The 24,406-nt window shown below is 45.9% G+C and overlaps 1 protein-coding gene across 1 annotated transcript in view; it reads left to right on the top strand.

Annotated features, from left to right (window-relative positions):
- Nucleotides 1-635: 635 nt before the first annotated feature.
- LOC138663872 (zinc finger protein 420-like) overlaps nucleotides 636-24,406 on the top strand; it is a 62,959-nt gene continuing 39,188 nt past the window's right edge. Inside the window, exon 1 of the mRNA XM_069750236.1 lies at nucleotides 636-689. Coding sequence (XP_069606337.1) covers nucleotides 663-689 — 27 coding nt within the window. The 5' untranslated portion in view covers nucleotides 636-662. The remainder of the gene's footprint in view (nucleotides 690-24,406) is intronic.

Here is a 24,406-nt window from a genome sequence, read left to right as displayed (position 1 = left end):
CCGGACACCTTGTACACACACGGCTCCGCTCCGGACACCTCGTACACATGCAGCTCCGCTCCGTACACCACTCACACACATGGCTCCTCTCCATACACCCTGAACGCACGCGGCCAGCTCAGTACACCTCGAACACACACGGCTCCACTCCATACACCTTGTACACGTGGCTCCGCTCTGTACACCTTGTACACGTGGCTCCGCAACATACACACATAGCCCCGGTCCGCACACCTCACATACACTCGGCTCCGCTCCGTACACCTCGTACACACACTGCTCTGCTACATCCACACTATAAACCAGGTGTGTCAAACTGCATTCCTCGAGGGCTGCAAACAGGTCATGTTTTCAGGATTTCCCTGAACTGCACAGGTGATAATTTAATCACCAACTCATTATTTGTGTAGGTGATTAAATTATCACCTGTGCAGTACAAGGAAATCCTGAAAACATGACCTGTTTGCAGCCCTCGAGGAATGCAGTTTGACACCCCTGCTATAAACCCCTCCTGACCCCACACATAAACTTCCCCTCATCCAGCACCATGACAACCAGCACAGCAGAGTCCTGCATACACTGAGGCCCCTGATCATGTGACCCCCTGACTCCTCCCCTCCTGTGACCTCATCACAGGTCCTGTGCGCACAGAACAGCCATATATGTGGTGTGCGGCTCTGCAGGTGGAGGTAGGTGCTGGAGATTCCCCATTACTGGGCGGGGGCAGTAACCCCTTCAGCGTTGAGACCATTCTGGCGCTTTTCTGTTGTTGTTTTTTACAGAATTTGTGTTTCTTTTCCTCTAATAGGTTTATACGACCCAAATCTGGAAGATAACATGGAAACACATTTTGCTCACACAGCACGCTGCCCTTTTATTGGACCCTACACAATATAATGTTTCCCCAGTACCGCCATCCTCCACACAGTATAATGTTCCCCCAGTACCGCCATCCCCCCACACAGTATAATGTTCCCACAGTACCGCCATCTCCCCCACAGTACCGCCATCCACCCACACACAGTATAATGTTCCCACAGTACCACCATCCCCCCCACACAGTATAATTTTCCCCCAGTACTGCCATCTCCCCCACAGTACCGCCATCCACCCACACACAGTATAATGTTCCCCCAGTACCGCCATCCCCCACACAGTATAATGTTTCCCCAGTACCACCATCCTCCACACAGTATAATATTCCCATAGTACCGCCATCCCCCCACACACAGTGTAATGTTCCCACAGTACCGCCATCCCCCCACACAGTATAATGTTCCCCCAGTACCACCATCCCCCCTCACAGCAAAATGTTCCCCCAGTACCACCATCCCCCACACAGTATATTGTTCCCCCATTACCGCCATCCCCTCACAGTATAATGTTCCAACAGTAACGCCATCCCCCCACACAGTATAATGTTCCCCCATTACCGCCATCCCCCACACAGTATAATGTTCCAACAGTAACGCCATCCCCCCACACAGTATAATGTTCCCACATAACCCCCACCCCCCACACAGTATAATGTTCCCACAGCACCGCCATCCCCCCACACAGTATAATGTTCCCACATAACCCCCACACAGTATAATGTTCCCACAGTACCGCCATCCCCCCCACAGTATAATATTCCCACAGTACCGCCATCCCCCCACACAGTCTAATGTTCCCCCAGTACTGCCATCCCGCCACACACAGTATAATGTTCCCCCAGTAAAGCCATCCCCCCACAGTATAATGTTCCCACAATACCGCCATCCCCTCACGCACAGTATAATGTTCCCCCAGTACCGCCATCCCCCCACACAGTATAATGTTCCCACAGTACCGCCATCCCCCCACACACAGTATAATGTTTCCCCAGTGCCGCCATCCCTCTATGCACAGTATAATGTCCCGCCATCCCCCCACACACAGTACAATGTTCCCCAAGTACCTCCATCACCCACACACAGTATAATGTTCCCACAGTACCGCCATTCCCCCACACAGTCTAATGTTCCCACAGTACCACCATCCCCCACACACAGTATAATGTACCCACAGTACCGCCATCCCCCACACACAGTAAAATGTTCCCACAGTACCGCCATCCCCTCACAGTATAGTGTTCCCACATTACCGCCATCCCCCCACACAGTATAATGTTCCCCAAGTACCTCCATCACCCCCACACAGTAAAATGTTCCCACAGTACCGCCATCCCCCATACACAGTATAAAGTTTCCACAGTACCACCATCCCCCCACACAGTATAATACTACATGGTGCCCCCCACAGTCTGATACCACCCACTTTACTGGCTAATGAATACTTGCTTAGCCCCATCCATGCCTATGCAGCATCAATAGTAACAAGATATAATGTTAAAAATAATAATAATAAAAAAAAATCGCAGTATTCTCACCTACCGGCGTCCCACGCAGCATTGCTCCCGGCAGCTAGCGCTCCTAGTAATACATAGCGAAATCTCGTGAGAAGTTGCGGTCTTGCAAGACCGCGACTTCTCGTGAGATTTCACAATGTATTACTAGGAACGCTAGCTGCTGGGAGCATCGCTGCGCGGGATGCTGGTAGGTGAGAATACTGAGTTGTTTTTTTTTTTTTAACCTGGTTGTGTTGTGTATGCGTTTTCGCAGCGGAAGACGCTTACACAACAGGTGCACATAGCCTCGACGGGTCCGTCAGAAAGACGAGCTCAGTGCACCCGTCACATACGTTTTGACATACGTCTGTCGCTACATCTCGGTGACGCAGCAGGACGAGAGCGTCCCGATGGAAATGTGAAAGAGGCCTAAGGGGGAGGCCATTTAATAGAGCATTACAGAAATCCAGGCAGGAGTGGATCAAGGCGACAGTGAGGGTTTTTGTTTACATGGTGAGAAAAGGGCGGATTCTAGAGATGTTCTTTAGGTGTAAGTGGCATGAGCGGGCAAGAGATTGTATATGGGAGGTGAAGGAGAGATTGGTGTCAAACATAACACCCAGACAGCGCTTCTGCTGCTGGGGTGTTATTATGGTGCCACCCATGGAGAGGGAAATGTCAGATTTAGGGAGGTTAGTAGACTACAGGAGCAGAAGAAGATCAGTTCTGGAAAGGTTGAGTTTCAGATAGATGGTGGACATGATGTTGGAGACTGCGGACAGACAGTCACTGGAGTTCTGTAGTACAGCGGGGGTAATGTCAGGGGATGACGTGTATAGTTGTGTGTCATCAGCGTAAAGATGGTACTGAAAGCCAAATCTGCTGATGGTCTGTCCATTTGGGGCCGTGTAGAGAGAGAAGAGAAGGGGGCCAAGGATTGAGCCCTGAGGTACCCCAACAGTGAGAGGAAGAGGAGATGAAGTTGAGCCAGCGAACAGAACACTGAAGGAGCCGTCAGAAAGATAGGAAGAGAACCAGGAGAGGGCAGTGTTCTTAATGCCTAGAGACCCTAATAGCCGCGAGTGGAATCGTGATCTACCTGCAGCTGTTAACATGTTAAATGCTGCTGTCAAACTCTGACAGCAGCATCTAACATGCACACGCAGGAAGCGTGTCATTACCTCCTCCCATCAGCACCCATGTCACATGACCTCTGGTCGCCGATGGGCTGGGGTCAGCAGGAGATCCCTGTGGTTGTCATAGCCAAATAGCTATGACTGCTGCCCAGCGGTCGGCGCTGATAACAAGTGAACGTTTCTGTTGTAGTACAAGCGATCGGATGATCACAGCTTCTAAAAATGTTTTCCCTTCCCCCATGACGGCACACCTGAGAGAAGGGATCCGCCCAGCCAGGACAGGAAACCCTACTGAAAATAAAAGGGCGGTACCTCTCCCTCGCTTCAGTTGGGTTTCCTGTCCTGACAGGGACCCTCTTACTGATCACGGCGGTTCACTTACCCAGGTCCCGTCTCGGCGTGGAAGAATCAGGCAGCGCCTGTGCGTCGGGTTCGGGAGTCTGGAAGCGCCGTCCGCAGGTCCCCCGGGTCTCTGCGTCCGAGCGGGCGTTGAGCAGCATGGTCAGAGGGCTGTGTTCCCTTCCATGGCTGCCACGCCGCCCTCCCCTCTCTGCCGGCGTCCAGGTGCGGTGGCCGCTTCCGGGTCGCTCGTCTGACGTCACGCGCAAGGCACGCTGGAAATGGGCGTGCCCGCGTGACGTCGGGGGCGGGCGCCGGATCCAAGATGGCGGCGCCCATGATGAGAACGCCGGCCGGTGAAAGGGAACTCCGGCGGCACGGCAGAGAGTGGGAGGGGGTTAATTTGGGCACCGAAGGAGGCGGGGAGTGCAGTGGTCCCCCCATAAAAGGGGGTTAGACCACAGAAGACGCGCTCATGTCCATAAACTTCACCATGGAAGTAGGACAACAGGAGCAGCAGCAGCAGCCGCCTTCACAGCAGCAGCAGCAAATGGAGCTCTCACCAGATGCCTTGCCGAGCCACCAGCATACCAAGAGCAGCCGCTCAAGTGGTAGGAACAGCAGTCGTTCTGTCCGGCAGGATTCGTCGGCGTCCAGGAGGGACGCTTCACGTGCATCTGTCCAGCCTCCAAAATCGGTACCCTTGATTGTCGGTAGTGGTGAGTGATCTATGTGAATGTCACCCTTATGGTAACAGGGTCCATTTTTGTCTGTTTTGATCACTAGGGGTCCAGGAAAGCGGTTGGTAAAACAAAGAACCGAGAGTGTGCCCTTTGTAGAAACCCGCTTGCAGTTCAGTGGCAAAAGGATCTCTGTGCTGACTGCATTACTAAAACCATACAAGAAGAGACCCCTAATTTTGCCACTAGCCTAAAAGCCATAATACATGCTGAAATAAAAGACTCCTTAAAATTGGCCCTTAGCGAACCAAGAAGGAGAAGCCGTAAGGCGTCCACAGACTCCGATGCCTCTCAGAGACAGGGGAGTCATAAAACATCCCGGTCTCCCTCTACCTCCTCGGCCTCTGTCCAGTCTTCAGATTCCTCCTCGGACAGTGATTCAGGAGGTCGTCCATGTTTCCCAACTGAGGACGTAGATAAACTGGTCAAAGCAGTTAGATCTGCAATGGGGCTTAAAGAGGAGAAGACACCTAGGTCACTAGAAGATGTCATGTTTGGTGGCCTAGAAGAGAAAAGGAAACGCACGTTTCTGGTTAATGCAAAAATAAAAGCATTAATTGACAAAGAGTGGAAAAAGCCCGAAAAAATGGGTTCCTTGCCCTCTTCATCCAAAAGGAGATATCCTTTTGAGGATAAAGACTCTGAGTCCTGGGAGAAAATCCCTAAGATTGACGGGGCAGTAGCCAAATGTTTAAAAAGATCATCCCTTCTGTTAGAGGACTCTGGTGTTCTCAAAGACCCGCTTGATAAGAAAGCAGATAGTTTCCTGAGACACATCTGGGAAGCATCAGCGGGGGGCCTTAAGCCGGCGATTGCGGGAACATGTACGGCCCGTGCCCTAATGGTCTGGCTACATCAGGTAGAAGATCAGCTGAAAAACAAAGTACCCAGAACTGACATCCTTGCAAATATTTCTTTGCTACAAGGAGCAGCAGCTTTTTTGGCAGACTCTTCTGCGGATTCCGCAAGACTAACAGCTAGAGCCGCGGGTTTGTCCAACGCGGCAAGAAGAGCCCTCTGGCTCAAAGGTTGCCCGGGGGATTTGCCATCTAAACACAAACTGTGTTCTATTCCATGTGACGGCCAACTTCTCTTCGGGAAAAAACTTGAAGACATCCTGGAACATGCAGGAGATAAGAAGAAAGGTTTTCCCAACATCCCTAAAGATCCTAAAAAACCTTTTTTTCGGAGGAGAAGATATAATAGAGGTCGCCCCCCCAGGGGAGAGGAAAAATTGGGATTTTAGAGATAAAAGAGGATCGGGCTATATGTTTAAAGGCCCCTCCACATCGGCAAAAAAATCCCCCCAATGACATTACGCCAGAAGTGGGAGGAAGACTCTCCCTCTTCTTTCCGGCCTGGGTAAATATCTCCCCCAGTATCTGGGTCACGAACATTATCAGAGACGGCCTAAAAATAAAATTAGTCTGTCCTCCCAGACGAAACTTCATAATAACTCCCCGACGGAAGTCTCAGCAGGAACAATCTGCCCTAGAAACCGAGATCTTGGGACTTGTCCACAAAAAGGTTCTTCAGGAAGTCCCGGTTCAGGAGGAAGGAGAGGGGTTTTACTCTCCCCTCTTCTTGATCCAAAAACCGGATGGTTCTTGGAGAACTATTATAAATCTAAGGAAGCTCAACCAATCCATAGAGAACTACACTTTCAAGATGGAGTCTATAAACACGACCATAAAACTTCTCTTCCAACACTGCTTCATGGCAGTAATAGACTTAAAGGATGCTTACTACCATATACCAATACATCAGGAATATCGGAAATACTTGAGGGTAGCTCTCTATATTCACAATCAGGTAAAGCATTTTCAATATACAGCTCTTCCATTCGGCCTGTCTACAGCCCCCAGAGTTTTCACCAAAGTGATGGTGGAAGTGATGTCATACCTCCGGTCCCGGGATGTAGTAATTGTCCCATATCTGGACGATTTCCTGGTAATAGGGAGGTCAGAGTCCCACTGCACTCATCAAATATCAGTGGTAACATCAATTCTAATGGAGCTGGGTTGGATAATAAACATCCCCAAATCCAGACTACTGCCAGTAAAAATACAGTCCTTCCTGGGGTTAATACTGGACTCCGAGCGTCAGCTCTGCCTCCTTCCACAAAACAAAGTGGACAAAATAATAAACCTGGCCAGTACAGCAATACGTCAACCCGCAATGACTCTCAGAAAGGCGATGTCCCTTCTAGGCTCGTTAACATCGTGTATACCGGCAGTAGAATGGGCACAATTCCACCTAAGACATCTACAGTGGGAAGTTCTCTCAGCCCAAAGACTGTTAAGAGGGCATTTAGAAGGAAATCTATGTCTCTCCCTGAGCGTAAGGGATTCCCTAGCTTGGTGGACTGTAGAACACCACCTGACAAAGGGGGTCCGGTGGAAAAATCCGGTCATAGACATAATCACGACCGATGCAAGCGGTACAGGTTGGGGAGCTCATCTGAGATCTCACTCTGTACAAGGTACCTGGTCCATACGAGAAAAAAACTATGGATCAAACGAAAAAGAGCTATGGGCAGTGGAGAAAGCCCTAAGACATTTTCTCCCTTTACTCCAGGGTCGCCATACTTGAATCCTAACAGACAATCGAGCAGTGGTGGCGTATGTCAATCATCAGGGGGGAACGAGGTCCAAAGGCCTCATGAATGCGTCAAAACTCCTCTTCCAACTGGCGGAACAACACCTGTTATCTCTGTCGGCACTACACATCAGGGGCATAGAAAACACTCAAGCAGACTTCCTGAGTCGCAGAGGCTTAAGACAGGGGGAATGGTCCTTAAACCCCCAGATATTTCAACAAATAGTCCAAGCCTGGGGCTCACCAGAAATAGACTTGTTTGCCAATTCTCACAACAAAAAAGTCAGAAAATTCTGCTCCTTGAATCCAAGAGAACATCCCTTCGCAGTAGATGCCCTACTAATACCTTGGAAGTTTTCTCTGGCCTACGCATTCCCCCCGATAGTGATGATCCCAGCTGTGATCCGGAAGATCAGAGAGGATCAGGCGAGGATTATCCTCATAGCTCCATTTTGGCCAAGGAGACCATGGTTCTCCCTTCTAAGACAGATGTCGGTAACAGATCCATGGATTTTGCCAGAAATTCCGGACCTACTAACCCAGGGCCCAGTAACCCACTCTCAGGTGAAGGGCTTCCATCTGGCAGCCTGGAATTTGAGAGGGCGTTACTAAGTTGCCATGGATTCTCACCAGGTTTAATCTCCACCCTGTTGAAAAGCAGAAAACCCATAACTTCTAGAATCTATGGTAGGACATGGAAAAAATTTCTTGACTTCCTGGGTGAACCATTGGGGGAGGTGGCTCCAGTGGGTCCTATCCTAGAATTTCTGCAAGCAGGATTACATCTTGGGTTAGCAACCAGCACCCTTAAAGTTCAGGTTTCAGCCTTGGGGGCCCTGTATAACTGTAATCTTGCCTCAAATAGATGGGTTTCACGATTCATAAAATCTTGCAGTAGATCTCGGCCGGTCGTTATCCCAAAAATCCCTCCTTGGGATCTAAATTTGGTCTTAGAAGCTCTAACTAAACACCCTTTCGAGCCCTTACAGGAGTTATCACCTAAGTTACTTACCCTTAAAACAGTTCTTCTAGTAGCCCTAACATCGGCACGTAGGGTAAGTGATTTGCAAGCCCTGTCAATATCCCCTCCTTATACTCAGGTTTTTGATGACAGGATCGTTCTAAGACCAGACCCGGCTTATCTCCCCAAGGTGGTTCAAAAGTTCCATAGGACTCAAGAGATTACCTTACCATCTTTCTGTAGTAATCCCAAAAATCCAGGGGAACAAAAGTTCCACATGCTAGATGTGAGAAGATCTGTGTTACAGTACATATCTATGACTAGTCAGTGGAGGAAAGACCAAACCCTATTCATAGCCTTTCAGGGTAGCAAAAGAGGGTGTGGGGTAGCTAAAAGTACTATTGCTAGATGGATTAGGGAGGCCATTAGTTTATCCTACTCGGCGGGTGGCACTCCGGTTCCTGAAGGCATCAAGGCTCACTCTACCAGAGCCATGGCTACCTCCTGGGCGGAAAAGGCTGAGGTATCAATTGATCAAATTTGCAAGGCTGCTACCTGGTCCTCACCCTCAACTTTTTTCAAGCACTACCGGCTAGACCTTTCCTCCTCTGCTGACCTAACCTTTGGTAGAAGGGTACTCCAAGCGGTGGTCCCTCCCTAAGGTTTCATTCTACAAAAGTCTCTCAGGTGTGTCGTCATGGGGGAAGGGAAAACACCAGGGTTACTTACTGGTAACAGGTTTTTCCGGAACCCATGACGGCACCTGTATATTCCCCCCCTTTATCACCTTTTCGGTGTGCACTATTGTTTTGGGTGCTTTTTTAGTTAATATGATGTGGTGTTGGATTGCCATGTGTACTAACCAGGGGGGCCTCTCATGCTCTGAAAACCAACTGAAGCGAGGGAGAGGTACCGCCCTTTTATTTTCAGTAGGGTTTCCTGTCCTGGCTGGGCGGATCCCCTCTCTCAGGTGTGCCGTCATGGGTTCCGGAAAAACCTGTTACCAGTAAGTAACCCTGGTGTTTTTTAAAAATATAAAAAAAATAAAAAATATACAAAAGTTCAAATCACCCCCCCCATTCAAAATAATTAAAAAACAAAAACAAAACAAATATACACATATTTGGTATCGCCATGTTCAGAATCGCCCGATCTATATATAAAAATAATTAATCCATTCGGTACCGTGTATACTCGAGTATAAGCCGAGATTTTCAGCCCTATCGGCTTATACTCGAGTCATGATCGGCGGTGGGTCGGCGGGTGAGGGGGAGAGAGGACTGTCGCATACTCACCTAGTCCCGGCGCTCCCCCTGCCCGTCCCTCGGTCTTCGGTGCCGCAGCTCTTCCCCTGTTGAGCGGTCATGTGGGACTGCTCATTAAAGTTATGAATATGGACTCCACTCCCATAGGGGTGGAGCCGCATATTCATTCCTCTAATGAGCGGTCCCACGTGACCGCTGAACAGGGGAAGAGCTGCGGCACTCGGAGACCAGCTGTCCGGGAGAAGGAGCCAGGGACGCCGGGAGCAGGTAAGTATGTCATAGTTACCAATAGAGAGACAACCGGAGGAGCAATTCCCAATATAACACCGTTTATTAGTTAAAATAATTGTAATACAAAAATACAGATTATGCAAAAATCAGCCAAAAGAGAGTACATATCAGACGGTACAACCATCTGTGAACTGGTGTTGGCAGAAACAGAAAATAAACGGGAACAAAACACCGGGACCAAGAAGACCTAAAGAGTTACACAGGATGCTGTATAAAAATGAGCTTTAGTCATTGTGCCATAAGCAGAACATTATAATGGATATAGGCAGATAATACCTTAAGCGTCTATTTCAACATAGCACTGCCATATATATTGCACTGAACCCATAAGCCTAAAGTCACATATTAGTCCATATTGTGGCATAAGAACAATGGCACACGCATAATACCTGTGGTCATCATGGCCCAAGTGTGCGACCCGCAGAAAAAACACCTCATAGTTACCTGTCCACGTTTCACCCGCCGGGCGCCGCTCCGTCTTCCGCGTCCTGTTGCTCTGACTGTTCAGGTCAGAGGACGCGATGACGTACTAGTGTGCGCGCCGCCCACTGCCTGAACAGTCAGTGCGGAGAGACGCCGAGACGGGACGATGAGGAGCTGCAAGCAAGAGAGGTGAGTATGGCATTTTTTTTTTATTGCAGCAGCAGTAGCAGCAGCATTCTATATTGCACAGATTTATATGGAGCATCTATGGGGCCATACTGAACGGTGCAGAGCATTGTATATGGCACAGCTTTATGTGGAGCATCTATGGGGCCTTACTGAACGGTGCAGAGCATTCTATATGGCACAGTTTTATATGGAGCATTTATGGGGCAATAATGAACGGTGCAGAGCATTCTATATGGGGCAGCTTTATATGGATCATCTATGGGGCAATAATGAACGGTGCAGAGCATTCTATATAGCACAGCTTTCTATGGAGCATCTATGGGGCCATACTGAACGGTGCAGAGCAGGGGTGTCAAACTGCATTCCTCGAGGGCTGCAAACAGGTCATGTTTTCAGGATTTCCTTGTACTGCACAGGTGATAATTTAATCACCTACACACATAATGATTGCAGCACCTTGTGCAATGCTAAGGAAATCTTGAAAACACGCATGGTTTGCGGCCGTCGAGGAATGCAGTTTGACACCCCTGGTGCAGAGCATTATATATGGCACAGCTTTATATGGAGCATCTATGGGGCCATACTGAACGGTGCAGAGCATTATATATGGCACAGCTTTATGTGGAGCATCTATGGGGCCATAATGAACGGTGCAGAGCATTATATATGGCACAGCTTTATGTGGAGCATCTATGGGGCCATACTGAACAGTGCAGAGCATTATATATGGCACAGCTTTATATGGAGCATCTATGGGGCCATACTGAACGGTGCAGAGCATTATATATGGCACAGCTTTATGTGGAGCATCTATGGGGCCATACTGAACGGTGCAGAGCATTATATATGGCACAGCTTTATGTGGAGCATCTATGGGGCCATAATGAACGGTGCAGAGCATTATATGTGGCACAGCTTTATGTGGAGCATCTATGGGGCCATAATGAACGGTAGGGAGCATCTATTTTTATTTTTGAAATTCACCGGTAGCTGCTGCATTTTCCACCCTAGGCTTATACTCGAGTCAATAAGTTTTCCCAGTTTTTTGTGGCAAAAGTAGGGGGTCGGCTTATACTCGAGTATATCCGGTAAATGGCGTAGCGAGAAAAAAAATTAAAACGCCAGAATTAAATTTCTTTGGTCGCTGCAACATTGCAATACAATGCAATAAAGGGCGATCAAAAGATTGTATACACATCAACATGGTATCAATAAAAACGTCAGATTGGCACACAAAAAATAAGCCCTCACCCGGCCCCAGATCCCGGAAAATGGCAACATTTTTTTTTTTTCACGAACTTTGGATTTTTTTTTCACCACTTAAATAAAAAAAAATGTAGACATCTTTGGTGCCGGTGAACTTGTAATGACCTGGAGAATCATAGTGGCAGGTCAGTTTTAGCAGTTCCAAAAAATGATTGTGTAAGTGCAGTTTTTTTTTTTGCAATTTCGACGCATTTGGAATTTTTTTCCCGTTTTCCTATACATGACTTGGTAAAATCAATAGTGTCATTCAAAAGTACAACTCGTCCCACAAAAAACAAGCCCTCACTTAGTCATATTGACAGAAAATGAAAAAAGTTATGGCCGTGGGAACAAGGGGATCAAAAAATGGAAACTCACAAACTGAAATACCCCTGGTCCTGAAGGGGTTAAATCACACAAAATAGTTTATAAATAACATTTTCCACATTTCTACTTTACATCACCACAATTTTAGAAACATATTTTCCAGGTCTCCACTATGGATAAGGACGTCCTCCTTATCCATAGTGGGACATGAAACCACGAGCGTTTAAAAGGGCCCTCTCCCTTCCACCCTTCAGTGTTTTTCCTGTCCCACTGTGGATAGGAAGGACGAGAGTTCGTCCGTCGGTCCCGTGCAGAGAGTGAGGATCGGGGGGGCTCGGCCTCTTCCTTCCCACTAAGAAGATTCTACCACGCTGACACCCGAGTCATAGGGTCCGTCAGCAATTAACCAATGTAGCGCTGCTCCTGGTTTAGGGTCGCTTCCACCTGGGGGGACTCTCGACCCTCGGCGCAATACCCTGATGTACTTGTCAGTAGTGCCTCTGCTGGGTGAAGTCCTTAGCATGCGGATCCGGGGGATGATGCCGCAGGTCATTTCGGAGGATTGGAATCGGCGTGGCTGCCGTCTGGGAGTGCGGCGCGTGCTCACTTCCGGATCGTGCTCCTGCATATATATTATGTGTTATAGGCGCCTGCGGCTAAGAAATCCGCGAAATGCAGGAAATGTCCCATTTGTGCTATAAAACTTAAAGACTCCTGGCAGAAGTCCCTATGCGAGTCATGCACCAGTCGTATCGTGGGAGAAGAGCAGGCTTCTCTGATGGCAAATATGAGGGCCATTGTCAGAGAGGAGGTACAGGCCTTGATATCTGACATCACTTTCCCCCAGGCCATCCAGTCGGACGCCCAGGATCCACAGAGATCCAGGAAAAAACAGAGAGAATCGGATCTGTTGTCCGAGGACAGCTCTTTTGAATCAGATCTAGAAGAGGAAGAATTAAGCAGAGATCCTACAGAGAGGGGGAAAAAGTATCTGTTTTCGTCTAATGATATAGAGGAGCTCTTGGGAGCAGTTAGACAAATTATGCAGATTGAAGAACCCACATCTACCTTGTCAGTTCAAGATGAAATGTTTGGGGGGTTGCGTTCTCAGACCTCAAAAGTCTTTCCTGTTAATGCCCATATTTGTTCTATGATTTTAGAAGAATGGGAAGATGCGGAAAGGAGGTTATCAATCCCTAAAGACTTTAGACTCCGCCTCCCTTTCAATCATGAAGAAGTCAAGGACTGGGAGGATATCCCAAAAATTGACATTCCTCTTGCGAAAGTTTCTAAGAGAACCGCCATTCCATTTGAGGACTCCTCTAACTTAAAGGAGCCGATGGATCGCAAGGCTGATGGACTCTTAAAGAGAGCCTGGGAAAGCTCAGCGGTGGTAATCCGCACAAATATAGCGGCAACATCCGTGGCATGGGCTATGCATTTGTGGGTTGATGACTTAAAAGATCAGTTGTCAGCCAGAACTCCTAGAGAGACCATTATTAAAGCAATCCCTCTACTAAAAAGAGCAACCAGGTTTCTATCAGATGCTACTGCAGAGCCGGTTAGGTTTACAGCTAGGGGTCAGTCTTTATCAAATGCAGCCAGGAGAGCCATATGGCCGAAAAACTGGTCAGGCGATGTCCATTCTAAAAACAAGCTGTGCTCCATCCCTTTCTTAGGAGGTAGGGTCTTTGGACCCATCCTTGATGATATCCTGGAAAAAGCTTCAGATGAAAAAAAGGGGTTTCCAGAGGAAAAACGTAGGAAGTACCAGCCCTTTTGCAGGCCCTATTATGGTCAGAGGTCAGACTATAGGAGTAAGGGAAAACAAGGGAAATGGAGCTATCAAAGAGGGGGAGAAAATAGGAACAAAAATAGGGATTCAGGTCCCTCGACTTCCAGATCTGAGTTCCGAAAGAAATGACGTCAACAGAATTGGGGGGTGGTTGTTAAACTTTCGGATAGAGTGGGGGAAAATTACCAGAAGTCCTTGGGTTCTCCAGGTTATTTCTCGGGGGTACAAGATAGAATTCGACTCCCTTCCCCCAGAAAGATTTTTTGTGTCCAACGTCCATCTCTCTTCAGTCTCCCCTATGTGGTTGGACATCCAGGAGCTTCTGCGAATGGCAGCAATATCCCCAGTTCCTCATCGGGAGATGGGAAGGGGTCATTACTCAGGCCTCTTCTCTATAAAAAAAAAAAAAGCCCTCTGGAGAATCCTGAACTACAATAAACCTCAAGCCCCTAAACAGATGGGTAGAATACAAGAGGTTCAAAATGGAATCCATTCGCTCCACAATTCCCCTCTTAGGAAAGGACGTGGTAATGTGCACTCTAGATCTATAGAGTGCATATTATCACGTACCAATCTGTACAGATCACCAGAAATACCTCAGATTTGCAGTAGAAAAGGAAGGAAGAGTCTACCATTACCAGTTTTGCTGCCTCCCTTTCGGGTTGGCAACCTCGCCCAGAGTTTTTACAAAACTTGTCGTAGAAATAGTGGCATATCTGAGAAATCGAGACATCACGATAGTACCTTATTTAGACGATTTCCTAATAGTGGCAGACTCTATAGGGCAGCTCAAGATCGATTGTCAGCTGGTGATCTCCACTCTGCAGAAATTAGGTTGGGTAGTGAACTGGTCAAAGTCAGACCTAACACCCAAACCAAGAATAAAGTTTCTTGGAGTTATCCTAGACTCAAATGTCAGACATTCTGTTCTTCCGGACGAGAAGAGGACCGATATAATAAGAAGAATTTGCCATTTTTCAAGAAGCCGAGTCTCCATCAGGGATGCAATGAAGATCCTTGGGTTGATAACTGCCTGCATTCCTTGTGTCAACTGGAGTCAATCTCATTCCCGTCAGTTACAGAGAGCGGTTCTTGCCTCCTGGGACAGAAGGCAGACCTCTCTGGACAGGGAGTTCCATCTATCCCATCAGGTCAGACGATCCCTACACTGGTGGACCGTTCCCAGAAATCTCCAGGTCAGCGTTCCGTGGATCCAGTCTCCAGCAGTTACGGTGACCACAGACACAAGCCAATAGGGTTGGGGCGGTCTGGTCCTCGGAAAATACTACCAAGGACAGTGGAATTCAGGGGACAGCAAGAATACCTCGAATCACAGAGAACTGCATGCAGTCTGGAAGGTCCTCTATTCGGCACAAGTTTTGCTGAAGAACAAACACCTAAAGATTCTCTCGGACAACATGATGACGGTAGCCTTCCTTCGGCATCAGGGTGGTCCAAGACATCCAAAATTACAGCAGTTAGCCGATCAAATTTTCAGTTGGTCGGAGAGATCGGTTCTCTCAATTTCAGTTGTACATCTAGAGGGTTCGAAGAACCAAGTGGCGGATTTTCTGAGCAGAAAGAAGCTGTCGGCCACAGAGTGGGAGCTAAACAGCGAAATTTTCAGCGAGCTATGCCAAGGCTGGGGATCTCGTGTGTGACGCCAATCCAGCGATGTCTTCACTGGTAACCAGAGTAAACATCGGGTTACTAAGCGCAGGGCCGCGCTTAGTAACCCGATGTTTACCCTGGTTACCAGCGTTAACGTAAAAAAAAAAAACACTACATACTTACCTTCCGTGCCTGTCCTCCGGCGCTGTGCTTCTCTGCACTGGCTGTGAGCGCCGGCCAGCCAGAAAGCACAGCGGTGACGTCACCGCTCTGCTTTCCGGCTGACAGTGCTGACAGATACTAATCTGTTTGTCCTTTTTAGAGGCCCTAATAAGGGGAAAAAAGCTTCAAAATCTACCATTGCGAGATGGATTAGGTCCACCATTAGCCTAGCATATGAGGCACAGGGAAAGAGTCCCCCAGGCAGCTTAAAAGCTCATTCTTCCAGGGCTATAGCCGCTTCATGGGCAGAAAAAGGGGGTGCTTCGGCAGATCAGATCTGCAGGGCGGCATCCTGGTCTAGTCTAAGTACCTTTTCGAAGCATTACAAACTAGACGTAGTGTCGTCTCAGCTAGCTTTTGGCAGTAGTCCCGCCCTAAGACCCAAAAGATCTCCTTTGGTACTTCTTCATGGTGCTGTCAGGTGGTGACCTGGAAAAAGGTAATTGGACCTACCGGTAATTGTATTTCCAGGAATCCATCCTGAAGCACTGGTAGTTCCCTCCCTATTTTATTTAGGCTGCATACTTATGTGAAGTAACATTTGTATAATGATTGTTATGTTCAAATAAAATTCTTTTTTGCATCCATCCAGCGGTGTCACTTTGGAAAATCACTGAGGGGTGGAAGGGGGAGGGTCCTTTTAAACTCTCGTGGTTTCCTGTCCCACTATGGATAAGAAGGACGTCCTCCATGTTGCTGTCAGGATGGATTCCTGGAAATACAATTACCGGTAGGTCTAATTACCGTTTTTTTTTGTTTGGTAGTTATAAGGGTTAAAAGTTGACCAGCAATTTCGCATTTAAAAAAAAAAAATTATGAAACCCTTTTTTTAGGGACCACATTACATTTGAAGTGAGGGGTCTATATGACTGAAAATACCCCAAAGTGACACCATTCTAAAAACTGCACCTGTCATTGTGCTCAAAACCACATTCAAGAAGTTTATTAACCCTTCATGTGTTTCAGAGGATCTAATTTGTTTTGATTTTCACAAGGGTAACAGGAGAAAATGGACCCCAAAATTCGTTGTGCAATTTCTGCTCAATACGCCGATACCTTATTTGTGGGGGAAATCTACTGTATGGGAGCACAGCAGGACTCGAAAGGGAAAGAGCGCCATTTGACTTTTTCAATATAAAATTTGCAGGAATATTTAGCGGATGCCAATGCCATATCATGTTTAGAGAGCCCCTGATGTGCCTAAACAGTGGAAACCACTCACAAGTGACCCCATTTTAGAAACCACACCCCTGAAGGATTTTATCCAGGGGTATAGTGAGCATTTTGAACCCACTGGTGCGACACAAAATTTGATAACAGGTCATCATATTGAATATGTCGTCATCAGTATTGAGTGTATGTGCTCTCTACTCAAGCTTGCATTGGATGCCAAGGCATGCACTGACTATTGCAAGTGGTCGAGTGCCTGCCCTTTTTGATTGCTCTGATGGGGCCTATCACAGTGATCAAATGGAATCAATAGGAAATATTTCCTGTTGTTGCCGGCAGATCTCGGCAGGCTTACTGTGCATGTGCCCACCATTTTTTGGTTCCAGGAAGGTGACACCTGGCAAGGGGACTGATCAGGAGGAATCGGAGGTTGGCGGAAGTATTGGGGGGGGGGGGCAGCATTTCTCTCTCCTCTGGCATGTATGTCATGTCAGAAGAGAGAGAAATTATTGAAACAGCCGACAAGTTTCTTGTTTTGTGATCGCCGAAAAATCTGTCCCTGATCATGTTCTCCGAGGGGAGGCTACAGGGAATAAGTACTCATAGCGGCCGCCTTGTGCATGTTCGGTCGCTAAGGGGTTAACATTTATTCAACATGCCCCTCTGGGGCTATTTCCTACAAATTTGAAAGGCAAGTAGCATCCAGCATTAAATACAGTTATATGAAAAAGGTTTGGGCACCCCTATTAATCTTAAGCTTAATGTTTTATAAAAATTGTTTTTTTTGCAACAGCCATTTCAGTTTCATATATCTAATAACTGTTAGACACAGTAATGTTTCTGCCTTGAAATGAGGTTTATTGTACTAACAGAAAATGTGCAATCTGCATTTAAACAAAACTTGACAGGGGCATAAGTATGGGCATCCATTTTCTTGTTTTAACTGACAAGAAAATTTGTCAACTGACTTACTAAAGCACTCTTTTTGGTTTTCTAACCTCATTGAGCTTTGAACTTCATAGCCAGGTGTATGCAATCATGAAAAAAGCTACTTAAAGTGGCCACTTGCAAGTTGTTCTCCTGTTTGATTCTCCTTTAAAGAGTGGCATCATGGGCTCCTCAAAACAACTGTCTAATGATCTGAAAACAAAGATTATTCAACATAGTTGTTCAGGGGAAGGATACAAAAAGCTGTCTCAGAGATTTAACCTTTTAATTTCCACTGTGAGGAACATAGTAAGGAAATGGAAGAACACAGGTACAGTTCTTGTTAAGACCAGAAGTGGCAGGCCAAGAAAAACATCAGAAAGGCAGAGAAGAAGAATGGTGAGATTAGTCAAGGACAATCCTCAGACCACCTGACCACCATCAACTTGCTGCAGATGGTGTCACTGTGCATCGGTCAACTATACAACGCACTTTGCACAAGGAGAAGCTGTATGGGAGAGTGATGCGAAAGAAGCCATTTCTGCAAGCACGCCACAAACAGAGTCGGCTGAGGTATGTGTCACGATTCACACCGTGACCGTCACCCCTACGTCACAGATCGGGGTGACTTTAGGCCAACAGACGGCTATCACATGTGCAGGGGGGCTTATCTTAGTTATCCCTCCACTGCTAACAATGTGATGAAAAAACACACACAAGGCTATTGACCTCTTAGTTTACAGCAGGGGCTTATTCTAGGTATCCCACTGCTCTTCAATATACCATGAACTGCAGGGATTTATGTATATCCCGCTTACAGTTCCACTTAACACTTGCAGCTCTCTGGCGCCCCCCTTACTCTCAGATTAGGTACTGCACCCTGGGTAAGTAGTCGCCAGACAGGCTGCCTGCTATGTACTGGCTATTGGGCACGCTGCAGCGACGCGATAAACTACTCCCACTCAGGCAGGAACAATAATTATTAACGCCGCAGTCGCTACAACATAACCCAAAAGTCTGCACACGGTATCACTGCCACCAGCTTCGATTAAACGGGTCCGAAGCTAACCCAACACAACAGTAGCATAATTCCCTTCAGAAGACTTAGGGTACGTTTAGAGCATGGAGAATGAACTAATATTAAATATTATATCCCATAAAAATTAGGCAGTGCTTTATCAAAAATATTTTATAAAGATGTTACAAATGAGACAATTGCAAATATGTACAAGGGTAATTATAAAATAAACAGGGATTAAATGAGAAAAGGTAACACTCACATGTTCTCAGTTCATTGCATGGCAGGCAACCATACGTCCCAGCTCATTGGACGTGCTCAGGGCTTTCCAGAAGAAGACAAGGAGTCAAGCAGAACTGCCTGCTGAGAGCCTGCCACAAACTTAAGACCTGCAGCTAGTGACATCACAGAAAGGCTGGCTTATCCAGACCCTCCTCTCTCTACATTTGGAGTACTTCCAATCTTAAATTTATCTACTTTCTATAACTTCGCTACAAAACATGTCATAGTCATAACAAACCCAGCATTCATCTCGGATTAACGTGGGCATTCTAATGAGATCAAATATGTCCTATCTGGGATACATATTTACAGAGAAATACCTACTTCTTTACTAGATGGAGCTAGAAGCTCAGGTTTACCGTGGTGGATAGATACACCGAGGGATGAAAAGAATATATATTTTCGTGTTTTTAACGTAAACGGTTTGCGTAATATCTTACAAAAACAAAACAAAGAACTTCCATGAATTTTGGAGCAATTTTTCCAGTTCCAGCTAGTGCAGGTGGGAGGGGCGAGTGACTATCGTCGAGCCTGGAGTTTATGACCCCAGGGCAATAAAACCCCCTTCTAAGATACAGTCCGTAGCCCAGAGAGAAACAAGGAGAGTGAGCTGAAGAACAACTAAACTTATATGATATTTCATACCATATCGTGACAGTATGCAAAAGCACATTTGGAGAAGCCAATTTCTTTTTAGAAGAAGGTCCTGTGGACTGATGAAACCAAGATTGAGTTGTTTGGTCATACAAAAAGGCGTTATGCATGGCGGCCAAAAAACACAGCATTCCAAGAAAAACACTTCCTACCCACAGTAAAATTTGGTGGAGGTTCCATCATGCTTTGGGGCTGTATGGCCAATGCTGGCACTGGGAATCTTGTTAAAGTTGAGGGACGCATGGATTCCTCTCAGTATCCGCAGATTCTTGACGATAATGTTCATGAATCAGTGACAAAGTTGAAGTTACGCAGGGGATTGATCTTTCAGCAAGACGATGATCCAAAACATTGAACATCTGTGGGATCATTTGAAGAGGGCTGTCCATGCTCGGCGACCATCAAACTTAACTGAACTGGAATTGTTTTGCAAAGAGGAATGATCAAAATACCTTAATCCAGGAACTCATTAAAAGCTACAGGAAGCTGTTATTTTTGCAAAAGGAGAATCTAATAAATATTAATGTCACATTTCTGGTGGGGTGCCCATACTTATGCACCTGTCAAATTTTGTTTGAATGCAGATCGCACATTTTCTGTTAGTACAATAAACCTCATTTCAAGGCAGAAACATTGCTGTGTCCAACAGTTATTAGATATATGAAACTGAAATAGCTGTTGCAAAAAAAAACAATTTTTATAAAACATTAACCCCTTCACCCCAAAGCCTGTTTTCACCTAAGTGACAGGGCCAATTTTTACAATTCTGACCACTGTCACTTTATGAGGTCATAACTCTGAAACGCTTCAACGGATCCTGGTGATTCTGACACTCTTTTCTCGTGACATATTGTACTTCATGATAGTGGTAAAACTTCTTCGATATGACTTGCAGTTATTTGTGAAAAAAACAAAAATTTGTCGGAAATTATGAAAATTTAGCAATTTTCAAACTCTTAGTTTTTATGCCCTTAAATTAGAGAGTTATATCACATAATCTATATATATAATTGTCTAAGGGTTTTTCCGTCTGTCTGTCTGTCTGTCTGTCTGTCCTGGAAATCCCGGCTCTCTGATTGGTCGAGGCCGCCAGCCCTCGACCAATCAGCAACGGGCACAGCGACGATGATGTCATAAAGGACGTAGACATCTCACGTTTCTGATTCAGCGATGGGCACAGTATCGACGTAGATGTCATAATGGTTTCCATGGCGACGATGATGTCATAAAGGTTGCCTCGACCAATCAGCGACGGGCACAGTCTGCCGCGAATTCTGGAATCATCATTGTCCATATACTACGGGGACATGCATATTCTAGAATACCCGATGCGTTAGAATCGGGCCACAATCCAGTATAGTTAATAAACAACATTTCCCACATGTCTGCTTTACATCAGCACAATTTTGGAAACATAATTTTTTTTTGTTGGGACGTTATAAGGGTTAAAAGTTGACCAGCGATTTCTCATTTTTGCAACAAAATTTGCAAAACCATTTTTTTACTGACCACCTCACACTTGAAGTGACTTTGAGGGGTCTATATGACAGAAAATGCCCAAAAATGACACCATTCTAAAAACTGCACCCCTCAAGGTACTCAAAACCACATTCAAAAAGTTTATTAACCTTTCAGGTTCTTCACAGGAATTTTTTGAATGTTTAAAAAAATTGAACATTTAACTTTTTTTTCACAAAATTTTTACTTCAGGTCCAATTTGTTTCATTTTACCAAGGGTAACAGGAGAAATTGGACCACAAGTCGTTGTACAATTTGTCCTGAGTACGCCGATACCCCATATGTGGGGGTAAACCACTGTTTGGGCACATGGCAGAGCTCGGAAGGGAAGGAGCGCCATTTGACTTTTCAATGCAAGATTTGCTGGAATTGAGATCGGAGCCCATGTCACGATTGGAGAGCCCCTGATGTGCCTAAACAGTGGAAACCCCCACAAGTGACACCATTTTGGAAAGTAGACCCCCTAAGGAACTAATCTAGATGTGTGGTGAGCACTTTGAACCTCCAAGTGCTTCACAGAAGTTTATAATGTAGAGCCGTAAAAAAAAATTTATATTAATTTTCACAAAAAACGATCTTTTTGCCCCAAATTTTTTATTTTCCCAAGGGTAACAGGATAAATTGGACCCCAAAAGTTGTTGTGCAATTTGTCCTGAGTATGTCGATACTTCATATATGGGGATAAACCACTGTTTGAGCGCATGGCAGAGCTCGGAAGGGAAGGAGTGCCATTTGACTTTTCAATGCAAAATTGGCTGGAATTGAGATCGGACGCCATGTCGCATTTGGAGAGCCCCTGACGTGCCTTAACAGTGGAAACCCCCCACAAGTGACCCCATTTTGGAAAGAAGACCCCCTAAGGAACTTATCTAGATGTGTGGTGAGCACTTTTAACCCCCAATTGTTTCACTAAAGTTTAGAATGTAGCATTGTGAAAATTAAAAAATAATTTTTTCTTTCCACAAAATGATGTTTTAGCCCGTAATTTTTTTTCCCAAGGGTAACAGGAGAAATTGGACCACAAATGTTATAGTCCAATTTGTCCTGAGTACGCTGATACCCCACATGTGGGGGGGAACCACCGTTTGAGTGCATGGAAGAGCTCGGAAGGGAAGGAGCACCGTTTGAAATGCAGATTTAGATGGATTGGTCTGCAGGCGTCACGTTGCATTTGCAGAGCCCCTGATGTACCTAAACAGTAGAAACCCACCACAAGTGACCCCATATTGGAAACTAGACCCCCCCAAGGAAATTATCTAGATGTGTTGTGAGAGCTTTGAACCAACAAGTGTTTCACTACAGTTTATAACGCAGAGCCGTGAAAATAAAAAATATTTTTTTTCCACGAAAATGATATTTTAGCCCCCACGTTTTTATTTTCCCAAGGGTAACAGGACAAATTAGACCCCAAAAGTTGTTGTCCAACTTGTCCTGAGAACGCTGATACCCCATATGTTGGGGGGAACCACTGTTTGGGTGCACGGCAGAGCTCGGAAGGGAAGGAGCGCCATTTGAAATGCAGACTTAGATGGATTGGTCTGCAGGCGTCATGTTGCATTTGCAGAGCCCCTGATGTACCTAAACAGTAGAAACCCCCCACAAGTGACCCCATATTGGAAACTAGACCCCCCAAGGAACTTATCTAGATGTGTTGTGAGAGCTTTGAACCAACAAGTGTTTCACTACAGTTTATAACGCAGAGCCGTGAAAATAAAAAATATTTTTTTTCCACGAAAATGATATTTTAGCCCCCACGTTTTTATTTTCCCAAGGGTAACAGGACAAATTAGACCCCAAAAGTTGTTGTCCAACTTGTCCTGAGAACGCTGATACCCCATATGTTGGGGGGAACCACTGTTTGGGCACACAGGAGAACTCGGAAGGGAAGGTTCACTGTTTTACTTTTTCAAAGCAGAATTGTCTGGAATTGAGATCGGACGCCATGTCGCGTTTGTGGAGCCCCTGATGTGCCTAAACAGTGGACACCCCCAATTATAACTGAAACCCTAGCCCTAACCCTAGCCCTAACCCTAACCCTAGCCCTAACCCTAGCCCTAATGGGAAAATGGAAATAAATACATTTTTTTACATTTTATTATTTTTCCCTAACTAAGGGGGTGATGAAGGGGGTTTTGATTTACTTTTATAACGTTTTTTTGGCGGATTTTTAGGGTTGGCAGCTGTCACACACTAAAAGACGCTTTTTATTGCAAAAAATAGTTTTTGCATCACCACATTTTGAGAGCTATAATTTATCCATATTTTGGCCCACAGAGTCATATGAGGTCTTGTTTTTTGCGGGACGAGTTGACGTTTTTATTGGTAACATTTTCGGGCAGATGACATTTTTTGATCGCTTTTTATTCCGATTTTTGGGAGGCGGAATGAACAAAATCCAGCAATTCCCGAATTTCTTTTAGGGGGGGCGTTTATACCGTTCCACGTGTGGTAAAATGGATAAAGCAGTTTTATTCTTCAGGTCAGTACGATTACAGCGATACCTCATTTATGTAATTTTTTTTATGTTTTGGCGCTTTTACACAATAAAAACTATTTTATATAAAAAAATAATTGTTTTTGCATCGCATTATTCTGAGAGCTATAACTTTTTTATTTTTCTGCTGATGATGCTGTATGGTGGCTTTTTTTTTTGCGGGACAAGATGACGTTTTCAGCGGTACCATGGTTATTTATATCCATCGTTTTGATCGCGTGTTATTCCACTTTTTGTTCGCCTGTATGATAATAAAGCAATGTTTTTTGCCTTGTTTTTTTTTTTTTTTTGGCGGTGTTCACTGAAGGGGTTAACTAGTGGGATAGTTTTATAGAGCGGGTCGTTACGGACGCTGCGATACCAAATATGTGTACATTTATTGTTCTTTTTTTTTTTTTACATAAATAAATGGATTTATTGGGAAATGTTTTTTTTTTTTAATTTGGGGATTTTTTTTTTTTTTTTTTTACACATTCTATTTTTTTTTTTTTAACTTTCTACCATTGTCCCAGGGTGGGACATCTCTGTATTAGATCAGATCGTTGATCTGACACTGTGCATAGCACACTGTCAGATCAACGATGTGACATGCAGTTTAGCTGGCTTTCCGGCGCCTGCTCTCAGCAGGCGCCGGCTAGCCAGGTCACTTCATGACCCGGAAGGAGTCCGGCGGCCATCTTGGATCCGGGGACTCCTTCCGGGTCACCGGAGCAACGCGATCTCATTGCGTTGCTCCGGTGGGAGAGCGCAGGGAGCCCCCGTCCTTGCGCGATCCCCCTCTATGCCGCTGTCACTACTGACAGCGGCATCAGAGGGGTTAAATGCCCGCGATC

Source organism: Ranitomeya imitator, chromosome 2 (genome assembly GCF_032444005.1).
Source record: "Ranitomeya imitator isolate aRanImi1 chromosome 2, aRanImi1.pri, whole genome shotgun sequence".
Lineage (NCBI taxonomy): Eukaryota > Metazoa > Chordata > Amphibia > Anura > Dendrobatidae > Ranitomeya > Ranitomeya imitator.
This window is presented reverse-complemented; position numbering and strand designations above follow the sequence as displayed.